Below are 16,814 nucleotides of genomic sequence, written 5' to 3'. Positions count from 1 at the left end.
AACTCAAGCAATATTACAGGTAATAGTGATAAAAAACTGCATTTGGTACAGAGACAGATAACCAATGGAACAGAATTGAAGACCCAGAAATGAACCCACACACCTATGGGCACCTGATTTTTGACAAAGGAGCTAAAACCATTCAATGGAAAAAAGATAGCATTTTCAGCAAATGGTGCTGGTTCAACTGGAGGTCAACATGTAGAAGAATGCAGATCGATCCATGCTTTTCACCCTGTACAAAGCTTAAGTCCAAGTGCATCAAGGACCTCCACATCAAACCAGATACACTCAAACTAATAGAAGAAAAACTAGGGCAGCATCTCGAACACATGGGCACTGGAAAAAATTTCCTGAACAAAACACCAATGGCTTATGCTCTAAGATCAAGAATCGACAAATGGGATCTCACATGAAACTCAAGACAGATGATCAAAATGTGAATGCTTCACTCCTCCTTTAAAAGGGGGAACAAGAATACCCTTGGCAGGGAATAGAGAGGCAAAGATTAAAACATTGACAGAAGGAACACCCATTCAGAGCCTGCCCCACATGTGGTCCATACATATACAGCCACCCAATTAAACAAGATGGATGAAGCAAAGAAGTGCAGGCCGACAGGAGCCGGATGTAGATCTCTCCTGAGAGACACAGCCAGAATACAGCAAATACAGAGGCGAATGCCAGCAGCAAACCACTGAACTGAGAATAGGACCCCCGTTGAAGGAATCAGAGAAAGAACTGGAAGAGCTTGAAGGGGCTCAAGACCCCTTATGAACAACAATGCCAAGCAACCAGAGCTTCCAGGGACTAAGCCACTACCTAAAGACTATACATGGACTGACCGTGGACTCTGACCTCATAGGTAGCAATGAATATCCTAGTAAGAGCACCAGTGGAAGGGGAAGCCCTTGGTCCTGCCAAGACTGAACCCTCAGTGTTTGTTGGGGGGAGGGCGGCAATGGGGGGAGGGTGGGAGGGGAACACCCATAAGAAAGGGGAGGTGGGAGGGATTAGGGGGATGTTTGCCAGGAAACCGGGAAAGGGAATAACATTCGAAATGTAAATAAGAAATACTCAAGTTAATAAAAAAAAAAAAAAAGATTGTGAGTTTCTTTAAAAGTATTCAAAGTGAGGTCAGGATTGTAGGAAAGCAAGAGTGAAGAATTTGGCATATCCTTTTCCTAGTATAACAGCCTTTCAACTGGGAAAAAATTTAAGACCATAAATAATTTAACATCTATAAATTGTCCTAAGGGGATAGAGCAAACAGAGAACTATTTATCCAAGGAAGTCTAAAGTCTTTGAGTCACGCGTTGTTTTCTTTCCTCTGCTTTCATCTACTAGTATGGTTTTGTTTTGTGGAAACTATTCTAGGACAGACAAAGATGGCTCCTGAACCCTGGGTTTAGAGGTAGGCCTGTGAGTGTAGAGATGTAAGACCTTTCATGTCCTCACTTTCAGTGTTACTTACTTTTGGCTCACTCTCCTGCAGCCCTTTGAAAGGAGGTATATGCTAGGAAGGGTGCTTCCCTCTGCTTAGTTCTGGTCATGCAGCAGCTGCACTGGACCAATCTAATGTTCAGCAGATTTTCACACCAGACTTACAACCAGAAGTCCACGTGCTCAAGTCAAGTCATAAAAACAACACAAATGGCTAAGACAGCGTGCTTCCTATCAAACCCACTAATTTTATGGAAGTATTCACTAAGGAGAACTCCCAGGACATGAAATTTAAGAGTAAAATCACAAAGTTTACCAAAGAATTCAAGGAACCAAAGGAGTTAAGACTTAACAAAGAAGACTCTATCAAACTCGAAGATAACAAACATCTGATTGTGGCCCAAGAAAATAGAAGTGATGATTATTCATTATTTGAAAACCAAATTTAATAAAGAGATAAAAACCGAAGCAAACACAAACTAAAATGAGGATGGAATTGAAAATTCAACATTGCAGAAAAAGGCAGACCATAAGAATGTGAAAGTAAAGCAGAGACTCTGGACTACATAATATGAAAATTTAAAAAAATAGGAAAGAAACATGTTGGAAAACACCATCAAAAGACCCAAATCTTTGAATTATAGGGATAGATGAGGGCATAGAATCCCAGGACAGTGGCACAGACCATATCTTTAACAAGATCATAGAATAAAACTCCAAACTAAAGAAAGACATATCTTATACGTAACACAAAAACATATGCAGAAACCCAATTAGATAAGACAATAAAAATAAGGTTTATCATAGTTAAAACATTAAACATACAGAAGAAAGAAAAAATGCTCAGTGCTACAAGACAAAACAAAATACAACAGAGCACAGGATACACATAAGAGATCCCATCAGAATAGCTGTTCTCAATGGAAACTCTAAAAGCCACAGAGGCTCAAATTCTAAAAAAGACTGCAACTGCCAACTGTACCCCAAAAACTATCTTCTACACTTGAAGGAAAAATACTCCACAATTAATCTTTAACAAATACTAAACAGTATACTGGAATCAATACTTTGAATTGAAGAGAGGAAGGAGCACCGTTAAGAGACTAGAGAAAAACCAAAAGATGTAATGAATGAAAGACAAAAGATGACTAGACCCACATCATTACCATTAGTGGCACTTACATGCTGGTGGTAACTAACACCCGTCAGAAAGAATGTAAGGCACTTTGCTAGACCAGCATGATTCCTTACCTACATTCCAAATCTTACCCTTATACTCATAGATAAGTGTATCTATCACGCCTCATCAAAGAACCTCTCTACAACAAACAGCATCACAAAAACCAAACTGGATACAATGTAAAGGAAACAGACTGTGGGAACCCAGCCCCAGTGCAGACACCCGCAGTACAGCCTTTGCATTCATGGCTCAGAAAACCTATCAGACAATGGAGCAAAAAGATAGGAACCAGAATAACAGGAAGCCTGCTATAAGTCTGCTTCTTTCAGAAATGGTTGCATATGTAAGACCTGAACAGTGACAAACCATTGGATATGCTAATGCAGAAAAGGGAAAATTTCATGAGGTTCATGCCTAGACAAGGAACTGTAACAACTAAAGTCTGCCAAGAGAGGGAGAGAATTAGCCTTTCTCAGGAATGAGCCCTTTGAATGGTTATCCAATACAAAGAAGTCATTTCTGAAATCATATATATGCATGTATGTGTATACACACATCTGCACAACAAAATGGACTCTGCAAATTGTAGTTTTGTGGAGTGTGCACATGAACACACACAGCCTACTAATAATTACACAGGTAATAGTAATTAAAAAAAGCTATCACTTTGAAGGGAAGGGAAGTTAGGGTGAGGGATTTGGGCACTGATATTAGATTTTAATTAAAAATGTAAAAAAGGGAAATTATGTACTAATACTGTAAGCAAGCTTGTTGTCCACATGAACATTCTCATTAAAATTAAAAAAGGGGGGCTTAGTGGTTAAGAGCATTGGCTGCTCTTCCAGCAGCCTGGGTTTGATTCCCAGGACCCACATGGTGGTTCATAACTCTCTGTAACAACAGTTCCAGTGGATCTGACACTCTTCTGGCCTCCACAGGCACCAGGTATACATGGTGCACGGACATACAAGTAGGCAAAAATATGTACATAACACAGGAATTAAAAAAATGATAAAATCTGAACTATATTAGTATTGGGGTGGGGTGGGGTGGGGAAGGTGTTGGGAAAGATGAAACAGGGACATCAAGGGAGGGACAAAGAAGGACCAGCAGTAGTGGCTGTGAGAGCAGCGACTCTGATGAGTGAGCATAGGAGCTCACAGGGCTCAGATGGTAAAGTGTTTGCCTGAGCAGACACGGAGCTCTGCAGTTGACCCCGACACTGAACAAATGGCCAACAGCATAAACCTGCAGCATCGACACTCGGGTTAGACAGACAGACAGATAGGAGGAGAAGACGGGTCAGGAGTTTGAGGCTACTTTGGAATACAGGAGACCCCACTGACAGTTCAATACTTTCATGTATTGCTCATTTTGCCTAAACAAAGTTCAGGATATTAAAGAATCAAAGAGAACAGAAACATCACCAAAATACAAGCCTGAAGAGCAGACCGAGTCTCCTCAGTGGAGGGCGGGACAGGGCAGCAGCACTTGCAGCACATATGAGGTGAACCTAATTATCCAAGAAATGTTGACACTCAAAAGCCTCAATCTTAACAACTCATGATGGAATAGAAGGAGCTGAGTTGTAAAAGCTTGTGTAATTTACTTACTGAAACTTGTATAAGAATTACCAACATCCAGAGAAAGAAAAAGACATCCAAATCCAAGAAACATTCAGAATTCGGAACAGATATGACAAACTAGAATCATGACATACAATAGAAAGAGAGAAAAAGCTAAGCAGCAATACGAAAGGTCTAAGGGCAATTCATATATATATTGAACCACCAGAATAGCAGATCTTTCATCATCATTTATCCCAAAGCCAGAAAACCACAAAATGATACATTTCAAGCTCTGAAATTAAGTAACTATCACCTAAGATCAACATCCCTTGCAAAATCGCCACTTAAAAGTTTATGGATTGGGCAGGTAAGGTGACTGGCTAGGCTAAAAATGGTCACTAGTCATCAATCCCAGGACTCATTTTGTGGGAGAGAGTCAACTATTTCAGGTGCTCTCTAACCTCCATATGCAATTTGGCTTATATATGTATACACACACACACACACACACACACACACAAAGTATGGAGAAATATTTCATGAAAAGCCCAAGTTTAGGTAATGAGTAACTACCAAGCCAAATCTGCAGAGCATTCTTAGAGAATTGTTATACACAGAGGAAGAAGAGCATTTTTTTTTTTTTTTTTTTTTTTTTTTTCGGAGCTGGGGACGAACCCAGGGCCTTAAACTTCCCTAGGCAAGCGCTCTACACTGAGCTAAATCCCCAACCCGAAGAAGAGCATTTTATCAGAGAACAGAGGAAAGAACACATCTCATAAGAGGACCAGATGAAAACAGGAGAGCAGACAGCAAACCTCACATGTGCAAATGGCCCTACAACAATAAGCACAATAAAGTGAAAGAACATGCTGTATCTTAGCAGACCACAAGGGCTATCTTGACAAAGACAGCATAGTTGGCCTCAAAAAGGCATGTAGACCCCAAAACAAAACATACAACTGATGATCTTTAATTTGACAGGAGCAACAAAACCCCCACAAACCACCAAAACAAAAAACAAAAGACAGAAAAACCCAGGGGGGGGGGAACAAAAGACTACGTGATCAGCAACTAGTATGTGAAACAGTATGTGCCTTCTCTTCTTCTTCTTTTTTTTTTTTTTTTTTCTGGAGCTGGGGACCAAACCCAGGGCCTTGCGCTTGCGCTCTACCACTGAGCTAAATCCCCAACCCCTGAGTATGTGCCTTCTCAAGAGTGAAAGCATCTGCATCTCTTGCCCTGAACAGAAACCAATTTCACCTGGATCACAGACCTCAATTTCTGAATGTCAAAGAGGGTAATTACAAAGTAGACATCAGCAAAAGAAAATACAATTCTTAACTTATTCCCACCTAATCTTGGAGTGCCTAAATATATACAACAAACGCCAACTGAAATAAAAGGAAAGATAGACTCAAATATAACACAATAAAGGAGAATTAAATTGCACCCTAGACTAAATGAACCTAATATATATTTATAGAATGTTTTATTCAAAATCCAGTATATAAGTTGGTACAGGTGTACACACCTTTAATACCAGCCATCAAGAGACAGAAGCGTACAAGGTAGTTTCTGTAAATTTGAGGCCAGCTGTGAAAAGTGAAACAAATACCCTCCCCCCAATAGAACATATTCTTCCTCATCAGGAAGTAGAATACTCTTCTGGATAAATATAGGGTATAACAAAAGAATCAGGAAACTAAAAATAAGCATTTGTAATCATATCTCTGAGCACAGTAATAGAAAACAATTTAAAACAAGCAATACAAATACATAAAAATTTAAATAACCTAGTCTTGGAAGAACCAATATAGCAAAAACAATTCCAAAAAGGAAACCAAAGAGTCTTATTTTTTAATGTGTATGGATGTTTTGACTGCCTATACATCTGTGCACCACATATATGCAGTGGCAGGGAAAGACGGTACCAGAACTCTAGTATTGGAATTATAGAAGGTTGTAGCCACCATGTGGGTCATAGAAATCAAGCCCAGATCTTCAGAAGCAGCCATTGCTCTGAACAGCTTAGCCACATCTCCAGCCCCAATCAAAGAGTCCTTGAAATAACCAAATGGAAAACCCAACTCTACCAAAACTAAAGAATGCAACAAACTGAGAGGAGTTTACAGAAATCAACATTTATCACATAGGCAGTGAGCTATTAAGGCATCTCAGCAAGCTGGGAAAAAAGAACCAAATTAAACTAGAGTGGGGAAAAAGCAATAAAGGCCAGAGTAGAAGATGGATGTGGCAATATACTTCTATAATCCCAACACGCAGGAGGCTAAAGCAGGAAGATTATCACAAGTTCAAGATTAGTCTGGGCTAGTAAATCCAGAACTGTCTGGGTGGTAGTGTGCAAGATCTTGCCTCAAAAACAAAACCAAACCCCCAAACCAACAAAACAAGAAAACAAAACAGAAACAGACTGAAAATCTGATCAATGAATTATAATCTGGCTGTTTGGAAAGATAAAAGTGACAAATTTTTATTAATGAAGAAGGGAGAGGGAATAAGGGAGAGATGGAGAGAAGGAAAAAGAGTGGCAGGGAGAGAGGGAAGAAGGGAGAGAAACACATACTCAAGTCAGAGATATGAGCTATTACTACAGACATAAAGAACAAACATCTACACAGTGAGAGATTTGCTAACCTAAAAAGGACACATTCTTGGACATATAGACCTCATCAAGATGGAGTCCTGAAGAAATTAGAAATTGGAGTCACCCAATAGTGACAAGGTAATGAGTCAGTAAAAGAAACCTTAAGTTAAAAAAAAAAAGCCAATAATCAGTTTAACTGCTGAGTTCTACCAAGCATTTAACCAGTCTTGCTGGGGAGTGATGGCCCATTACTTTAATCCTAGCACTCAGGATACAGAGGCAGGCAGATCTCCGAGATCTCTGAGATCTGCCTTGTCAAAAGAGCTACACATAGAAGATCAAATTCTTGTTAGTCTATAAACAATAGACTATAGTCTATGCAATCTATAAAGGCTATCATTATCTGGGTATCAAAGCCAGACAAGGACACAAACAAAACCCAAAACATGTTAGGATCCTTGATGAACATGAGAAAATGTAAAAACTCTCCACAAAACACTAATAAACATTAAAATATAAATTTCAAGAGAAATTTAAATATAGATTCATCCCATGGATACATGGGTTATTCAACATATGCAAACCAATAAACATAATACATCAACAGAAGAGTAATAAAAGTCATTTAATTCTCTTAATAGATGTAGATCTCTTCACCCCTTTTTTCTTCTAGGAAACAAACCTAGGGTCTTGCACATGCAAGGAAAAATAATGTACTATTTCATAATGTATGAGTTATTTTCTCCCTTAGATCTGGAATAAGAAACCAATGCCCACTTTTTCCACCTGTAGTCAAACAGACCTAGCCAAAGCAATCAGATAAAAGAAAGAATGAACATTGTCAAATTGTAAACCCAAGACTTCATTAGATAACTGCTCCTAATAAAGGGACTAAGAAAACCATAAAATGTTGCTGGATGAAATTAAAAAATCAAAATAACACACAGACATCTGCATTTATGAATTAGATCAATATTAGGAGATTCATACTACTCAAAGTGATATACAGTGCTAACACAATCTCTACCAAAGTGTCAGTGGCATTTTTCTTAAGATTAGAAATAAATCCTAAATATGTGTGTGAAAAAGGTAAAATGCTCCAAATTGCCAAAGCAATCTTCTGGAAAAAGTTGCATGGTATCAAGGCAGTTACAATTCCAGGAAGGAGGGAAAGGCTCACACAAGACCGAGCCATTAGCTAGGAGCTACTGGCAGTGATGGCTGCTAAAGACGGAGTCATTTCTCCTTAGGGAGGAAGAAAGAGGAGGAAAAGGACATAAGTTGAGAGGGGAATTGGAAGAGGAGGGGCATAGAAGTTGGAAATAATCAAAACCCACAGTATATAGCTGCGTAAGATTCACAAAGAATAAAAATACCTGAAAAAGCCTTCACGAAATAGAAACAAAAGCGATCAGACAATAACTTAGTTCCAAAGCATCGCATTCCCACCAATACTTACCATTTATGGCTCTCTACCACATTACCCCATTTTAGTGTTAGGCCCCTCTTAGTTGTTAGCCTGTGTGTCTGGTCCCTACAGCAGGATGTAAGCCTTATAACATCACAGGACCTTATAATGGGCACACTAATGCTTTTGAGCAAAATAAAGGTAACAGTTTCTTAGAATTATTAATTCTATTATGTTTACATTAATATACTCAAATTTATTATTATAACCCATTCATCTTCGTACTGACTCAGAAAATTTGGGATTTATTATAGCAGCATTCTCTTCATAAGTTTTATACTTTGTTCTAATTACAACATCTTATCAAAGCATTTAGGAAAAAGCAGACCTCCTCAGATTATTTTTATTTAAAAATACAAGAAAAGTCGATTATCTTTGGCAGGACAGTGGAGTTAAGGTTTTGCTACATAGCCAAGGATCATCTAAAGACTTTCATGCCTTAGGCTCTTGAATGCTGGGATTGCTGGCGGTTCTCCAGCAGAGACAGACGAGGTTAATCTTGATATAAAATAGAAAATAAATCTAAAAGAACAGTTGGGTTATATAAAGCAACCAGCCAATGCTCACACATTTTGAAGTATAGACTAAGAAATCATTTTCATCTACTTAATTTCATCCTATAGCTTCCAGGTCAAACCAGGTTTTTATTACTACTAGAGTGTAACAGTAGTAATAATAAAAAAAATGAAAAGTTTCAATGGTGCCATTTACAATCATTTCTATTAGTATGTTCAACTTACACAGTTTTCTTGTCCTGTCGAAGGAGTTTAGAAGAAAATTCACTTAGTACTTCAAGAAAAGCCAGATTAGGAGGTGGATACTCTTGTCCTTTCTGATTCTGGTATTTAAAGGCAAACTCTATTCCATCCCTGAATTTAAAGAAAATAACATTTTAATTTTTTCAGGTAGTCTAGGGCAAAAACTATAAAAATTTTGGAAACATAGAAGAATCATTACTGAATTTAACAAAGTATGGTAAATTCATACAGTAAAATAATGGTAATTTTATATGTCTGTACTTAATGCTTACAGCTACAAAGAAACAATGTTATATCCCTAATGTATTTTTTAGGAGTAATACAAAACATTGGAAAGAAACTGGACTGGCAGTAACTGGGAGCTATTTAATAGTACCCACCAGATCTGTGAAACTAAGGTCAATCATTTGGTCCCCAGTTAGTTTAGAAGGTGTGGCCCTCACCGGGGACTTTTTAAAAAAGTATTTAATCTTTTAAAATCCACATGCCCTACAATATAGTCTCACTCGCAGACCAAAGAATAGGTTATTAACACCCGCCCAAACCCCAAGATAGGTTTCCCTGTGTTAAAAGCCCTGGCTGTCCTGGATTAGAGGTGTGCCCAAAGCTTTTATCTTTATAGTATACAAGACAAAGAAAAAACTCCACCCACAGGTGGTTTAAGAAAGCTTTTCAAAGATAAAATATTAAGATAAAATTAATAGTTTATGGTTTGAAAATTCTATTACTTATCACTTTAAAAATGGGTCAAATAACAATTGTTTGTTTATATTCCAGTAATCCAGTTCTGAATAACAGAAAGTGTTTATCTCACTTGTGAAGCGTGGCAACTGCTTCTCGGGTCTTGATCTGGTCCAATCCAAATGTAAGGGCAAAACGACGTGCCAGTTCTTTAATTCCACTGACATGGGCCGATGTCCTATCCAGATTAGGACCTTGTTCTTGAACAAGTTCATTAAACAACTGATGGAAATAAATTAAAAAAGAAATCTTATAGCTAAGAAATTGTTGAAATTGTATTTACTTTTAAAATTTACAAAATACAAAGGGACTGAGGTACCAGAGAGGTCAGTAGCACCACAGTCCAATATTTGTTAATTGAATGATAACATTTAAATAGATATATTTGAAAAGAGAGAAAGAAGATAAATGTAGACAGAAATATAGCACAAACCTACAAACATATATATGATATACAGGGCTCAGAACATTTTTCACTTTCTATATTATAGGTCAGAACATGATATAAATATTCATGAATAGTTGGATATAAGAAAACATAATTTCAACTTAACAAAATATATTGAAAAGGTCTTAAGTTGATGTTTTATAAATACCATATATTCTATTAAAATAAAAATAAAACTTCAGAGCAGTAATAATATTAAAGCAATTATCATGCCATTACCATATATATATATATATATATATATATATATATATATATATATATGGTATCTTAAAAAGCAATCCAGTTCATTTCTCTGGTTCTTCAATGGCGTAGGTCCTGCAGTGCATTTACATCTGTTTTCCTCACTCTGAGTCTCTGGTCATCATCATCATCCTCTCGGTTTCTCACTTCAGACTCCTCACGCCCACCTACCTGAGAGGCACCTGCTTTCAGCTGTGTCTCCATCTCTGTAGTCTACTTCAGAACACCCTGCCTGACTATGAACCCTGCCGGAACTGGCTGGAAAGGTTCTTCCACAGATTTTCAAATAAATGTAGCTAATTATTTATAAAGTTTTAGAATGTAAACGTTTTTACAGATGGATATATAATAGCCTTAAATTCTAAGAATATGAACGTTCCTTATACCAATTTGTTCATACCGTCTACACACACAGTTCTGACTGTAAGTGGTGCCAGAGGACTTATTTTATCTTAAAACCTGCTCTATTTGTTTCGTTAATTTGTAAAAGATTTTTAGTGGGTACAGTAGTGTGTGCACCCAGTTTCAACTACCTGGGAGGATGAGGAAGGAGGATCACGTAGCCCCGTCTAGACAACACAGTGAGATACTACTGTCTTAAAACTAAATAAAAACAAAATTAACTACTTCAGAGTGTCAGCTGATTTAACCATCAGTCTATTGATGAACATTTAGACTATTTCTAGAAATTTGTATCTTGGGAATCTTACTTATGCAATGTGTACAGTATATTTTCTTATTTGAATATTGTTGATAACCCTTCCTTAAAGTTTTTTTTTGAGACAATGTCTCACTGTATAGACCTGGCTGGCCTAAGACTTAGAGATCTGCTTCCCCACCAACCCCCACCCCCAGTGCTGGAATTAAAGGCACATGCCGCTATGCTCAGAAGGCTAAACATTTTTTATAATTACTTTAAATTTTTAATAATAAAAATAATGATAATAATTATTATTTTGACACAGGGTTTCATCCTGTAGTCTTGGTTAGCTTGAAGGTTGCTATGCATACCAGGCTGACTTTGAACAGACAGAAGATCTTTGTCTACTTTTCCTTCCCTAGTGTTGACAAAAAGGTGCGTGCCACCATGCCCAGCAAAATACTGTTTCTTCAGTTTTCCAATATGAAATTTCTTTCAACCCTAAATCCTACATTAGGATCACATCTATTTAAAATGTGAATCACTCTTTATACTTAAAATAGTTAAATAAGACAGCTAGCACATAACAAGCATAGAGTTTTCTCTATTTCCCCCCAAATTCCTTACCTGTTGTAGACTGAGAATGAGAGTCTTAGCACATTGAATCTTATCAATCTGCCTGGTCTTACTCAGGGTTTCCTTAATAATATCACCATAGTCATTGTAATACTGTGAGATAAAAAGAAAACATACTTTAGAATTAGGAAATTTCATGACAAGAATGTACTGGTGAAAGAGAATGTAAGTATAAATAGTCTTAATTCTTTACCTTGAAAATGAGTTAAATTGGTATTATTTAAATTAAAAATTTGATATGTAAGATTATTACGTAGCATCCATCTTAGGCCCCTCCCCAACCAATCCCCTGCCAGTTGGGTGCACCTGGGGCACAGGCAACAGAATTGAGTTGCTTGCTGTTCTCTGACCTCCACTGTCTGGCCCAGGCCTCTGCCTTGCCTTCCCCAGAGCCTTGCTGGGATCCAGGAACATCTAATTTAATTAAACCCCTCCAGAGTCAGTCTCCCTGGCCTGTCCCTCTGGGGTACAGACAGAAGAGGTGAGTAGTCTCCTGTTCCGAGATTCATTGTCAGGTTTTGCCTGCCTTCTTAAGGAGTCCTGCTGTCATCAGAAACAGCCAGCCAACACCAGGGGCAACCAGATGGCTTAAGGACATTGCAAGAACACAATCAGCAAGAGTCAGGCACCATGGCACCACCAGAGGCAGCTACCCGGCTACAGCAAGCCCTGGGTATCCTAACACAGACAAAGCACAAGAAGATGACATTAAATCCAATCTTATAAAATGACAGAGGCCGTTAAGAGGAAATGAATAAATCCCTTAAAATACAGGAAAGTACAATCAAACAGATGGATGAAATGAATAAAAACTGTCCAAGAAATTAAAGTGGAAAAAGAAGCAATAGAGAAAACACAAACTGAGGAAATACTGGAGATACAAAACCTAGGGAGGAGAACAGGAACTACAGAGGCAAGCATCACCAACAGAATACAGGAGAGGAAGAGATACATTCAGGCATAGAAAATACAATGGAAGAACTGCTACATTGGTCAAAGAAAATGCTAAATCTAGAAAGTACATGGCACAAAACATCCAAGAAATCTGGGACACTATGAAAAGACCAAACCTCAGAATAATAGGATTAGAATGAGAAGACTTAGATCTCTCCTGAGAGACACAGCCAGAATATGGCAAATACATAGGCTAATGCCAGCAGCAAACCACTGAACTGAGAACAGAACCCCTGTTGAAGGAATCAGAGAAAGGACTGAAAGAGCTTGAAGGGGCTTGAGACCCCATATGAACAACAATGCCAAGCAACCAGAGCTTCCAGGGACTAAGCCACTACCCAAAGACTATACATGGACTGACCCTGGGCTCCAACTGCATAGGTAGCAATGAATAGCCTAGTAAGAGCACCAGTGGAAGGGGAAGCCCTTGGTTCTGCCAAGACTGAAACCCCAGTGAGCGTGATTGTTGGGGAGGGTGGGGAAGGGAACACCTATATAGAAGGGGAGGGAGAGGGGTTAGGGGGATGTTGGCCTGGAAACCGGGAAAGGTAATAACAATTGACATGTAAATAAGAAATACCCAATTTAATAAAGATGGAAAAAAAACTTAAAAAAGGAAATTTCCCCAGCCTAAAGATAGATGTGCCTATAGACACACAAGAAGCTTACAGGACACCAAATAGATTGGATTAGAAAAGAAAATCTTCCTGCCACATAATAAAAACACTAAATGTACTGAAAAAAAAATAGACTATTAAAAGCTGCAAACAAAAAAGGCCAAGTAATATATAAAAGAAGACCTATCAGAATTATACCTGACTTTATAACAGAGGCTCTAAAAGCAGAAAGGCCTGGGCAGATGCTTTGCAGACTCTTAGAGACCACAGATGTCAGCCCATACTACTATACCCAGCAAAACTTTCAATCACTGTCAAGGGAGAAAACAAGATATTCTATGACAAAACCAAATTTAAACATCCATCCATAAATCCAGTCCCACAGAAAATACTAGAAAGAAAGTTCCAACCCAAGGAGGCAAACTACACACAAGCAAACCAAAGGAAGGGAAGCATACAAAACTATGAAAACTGAACAACTCTTTACTGAATGACCACTGGGTCAGGGAAGGAAGAAAGAAAGAAATGAAAAACTTTAGAATTCAATGAAAATAAAAACACAACATACCAAAACCTTATGGGACACAATGAAAGCAGTGCTAAGAGGAAAGTTCAGAGTACTAAGAGTCTTTACTAAGAAATTGGAGAGATCACATATTAGCAACTTAAAAGCATACCTAAAAGCTCGAGAACAAAAAGAAGCAAACATACCCAAGAGGAGTAGATGGCAGGAAATAATCAAACTCAGGGCTGAAATCAATAAATCAGAAACAGAACAGTACAAAGAATCAATGAAATCAAAAGCTGGGTTCTTTGAGAAAAATCAGCAAAATAGACAGAACCTTAGCCAAACTAACAAAAAGGTAGAGAAACAGTATCTAAATCAACAAAATCAGAAATGGAAAGAGGGACAAAATAACAGACATTGAGAAAATTCAAAGACTCAGAAACTCATGCTCCATTAAACTAAACAAAATGGATGATTTTGATAGCTACCACTTTCCAAAAATTTAAATCAAGACCAGGACAATTTGTAGTCCTATAACTCCTAAGGAATTCAAAGCAGTCATTAAAAGTATCCCCCTGCCCCCAAAATAAGCCCAGGCTAGATGGTTTTAGTGCAGAAATCTTTCAGACTTTCAAAGAGGAGCTAATATCCTAAAAAGCTTCCACAAAATAAAAACAGAAGGAACACTGCAAAATTTATTCTTTGAGGCCACAGTCACCCTGATACATAAACCATATAAGGACTTCTTCCAAGAAAAATAATTTTAAGCCAATTTCCCTTATGAACATTGATGTAAAAATACTCAATAATACTCACAAATTGAATCTAAGGACACATCAAAAACATCATCTACCATGATCAAGTAAGCCTCATCCCACGGATGCAGGAATGGTTCAATAAACAAAAATCCAACAACATAATTCACCATATCAACAAAGTAAAAAAACAAAAACCACATGATTATCTCATTTGATGCTGAAAAGGCTTTTAACAAAATCCAACATCCCTTCATGTTAAAGGTCTTGTAGAGATCAGGGATACCTAAATACCATAAAGGCCTATATATAGCAAGCTAATAGCCAACATTAAATTAAATGGAGAAACACTTAAAGCAATTCCATAAAAGTCAGGGACAGTACAAGGCTGCCCAGTCTCTCTGTATCTATTTAATACAGCACTTGAAGTTCTAGCTAGAGCAGTAGGACAACTGAAGATGATCAAGGAGATATGAAGTGGAAAGGAAGAAGTCAAAGTATTGCTACTCGCAGATGATATGACAGTATACATATGTGACCCCCAAAATCTCAGAACCCCTTCAGCTGATAAACACCTTCAGCAAAGTACCCGAACACAAAATTACTCAACAAAACCAAACCAAAACCAAACCAATCACTAGCCCTTTTTTATACAAATGATAGATGGGCTAAGCAAGAAATCAAGGAAACACCCTTCACAATGGCCATAAACAATATAAAATACCTCAGTGTGACTCTAGCCAAGCAAGTGAAAGACCTGTATGACAACAGCTTCAAGTATCTGAAGAAAGAAGTTGAGGGAAGTATCTCCCATGTTCATGGGTCAGTAGGAGTAACATAGTGAAAATGGCCAACTTACCAAAAGCAATCTACAGATTAAATGCAATTCCCATCAAAATTCCAGTACAATTTCTTTACAGACCTTAAAAGAACAATTCCCATTGCTGGTGGGAGTGCAAACTTATATAATGATTTTAGAAATCAATTTGGCAGTTCCTCAGAAAATTTTGAATAGTTCTATACCATGACCCAGCTATACCACTCCTGGGCATATACCCAAAAGGCAGTCCCATAAGGACACATGCTCAACTATGTTCATTGTGGCTTTATTCGTAATAGCCAGAAACTGCAAACAACTCAGATGCCCCTCAACTGAAGAATGGATACAGAAAATGTGGTACATCTACACATTGGGATACTATTCAGCTATTTGAAAAAGGACATGAAATTTGCAGGCAAATAGAACTAGAAAATATCATCCTGAGTGAGGTAACTCAGAATGACATGTAATGGTCTGTACTCACTTATAAGTGGACATTACCCATCAAGTAAGTACAGGATAGTTATGCTACAATCCATAGACCCCCCAAAAAACTAAGTTATAAGGAGGAGAGCCCAAGGGAGGATGTGTGAATCTCACTCAGAAGGGGAGATAAAATACACATTAGAGGTAGGTGGAGGGAGGGTAGTGGGTGGGAGAGGGGGTGAGAGAGAATGGAAATCTGTGGGGTGCATCTGTGGCTAGCTAGAAACCTGGGATGGGGGAGGCTTCCAGTAGTCTACCAGGGCAACCCTAGCTGAGACTTTTAGCAGTTGGGGATATGGAGACTGAAGTGGCCACCTCCTGTAACCAGGCAGGACTTCCAGTGGCAAGAGGACGACATCCACCCACCCACAAAACTTTCAACTCAAAATTTGTCCTGCCTACAAGATGTGCAGGGATAAAGATGGAGCAGAGACTGAGGGAACCTCCAAGCGATTACAGGTCAACTTGGGAATTATCTCATGGGAGAGAGCCAACCCTGGCACTATTAATACTACTCTGGAGCCTAGCACAACTGTGCCTGAGAGGACTCATCCAGTAGCAGATGGAAACAGATGCAGAGACCCACAGCCAAACACCAGGTGAGTTTGGGGAGTCTTGTGGAAGAGTGGGGTCTAGAATTGAGTGAGCTGGAGGGGTCAAAGACACAATAGAAGACCTACAGTCAGCGAGCTCGGGAGCAGGGGGCCTCGCAGAGGCTGGGCCACCAACAGAACACTACGCAATGCTGGAGCTAGGCTCACTGTATATTTGCAGCAGATGTGCAGCGTAGTCTTCATCTGGGTGCCCTAACAACTGCAGCAGGAACTCTAACTCTTGCCTGCCTTTGGATCCCTTTGCCCAGCTGGGCTGCCTGGTTGGGTCTCAGTGGGAGAGGATCCCACACTCCTGCTGCAACATGATGTTCCATGTTTCAGGTGGTGGTG

The 16,814-nt window shown here is 38.6% G+C and overlaps 1 protein-coding gene across 3 annotated transcripts in view; it reads right to left on the bottom strand.

Annotated features, from left to right (window-relative positions):
• The window catches only part of Stag1 (stromal antigen 1), a 371,976-nt gene that overhangs the window by 24,250 nt on the left and 330,912 nt on the right, over nt 1-16,814 (bottom strand). For all 3 annotated transcript variants that reach the window (XM_032910192.1, XM_032910191.1, XM_032910190.1), the window contains 3 exons: nt 11,722-11,823; nt 9,837-9,985; nt 9,005-9,133 (listed from right to left, as the gene is read on the bottom strand). In XM_032910192.1, the coding sequence (XP_032766083.1) occupies nt 9,005-9,133; nt 9,837-9,985; nt 11,722-11,823 (380 nt within the window). The remainder of the gene's footprint in view (nt 1-9,004; nt 9,134-9,836; nt 9,986-11,721; nt 11,824-16,814) is intronic.

This window comes from Rattus rattus, chromosome 8, assembly GCF_011064425.1.
Source record: "Rattus rattus isolate New Zealand chromosome 8, Rrattus_CSIRO_v1, whole genome shotgun sequence".
NCBI lineage: Eukaryota > Metazoa > Chordata > Mammalia > Rodentia > Muridae > Rattus > Rattus rattus.
The sequence above is the reverse complement of the archived record's forward strand: the minus strand, read 5'-3'. Positions and strand labels throughout refer to the sequence as shown.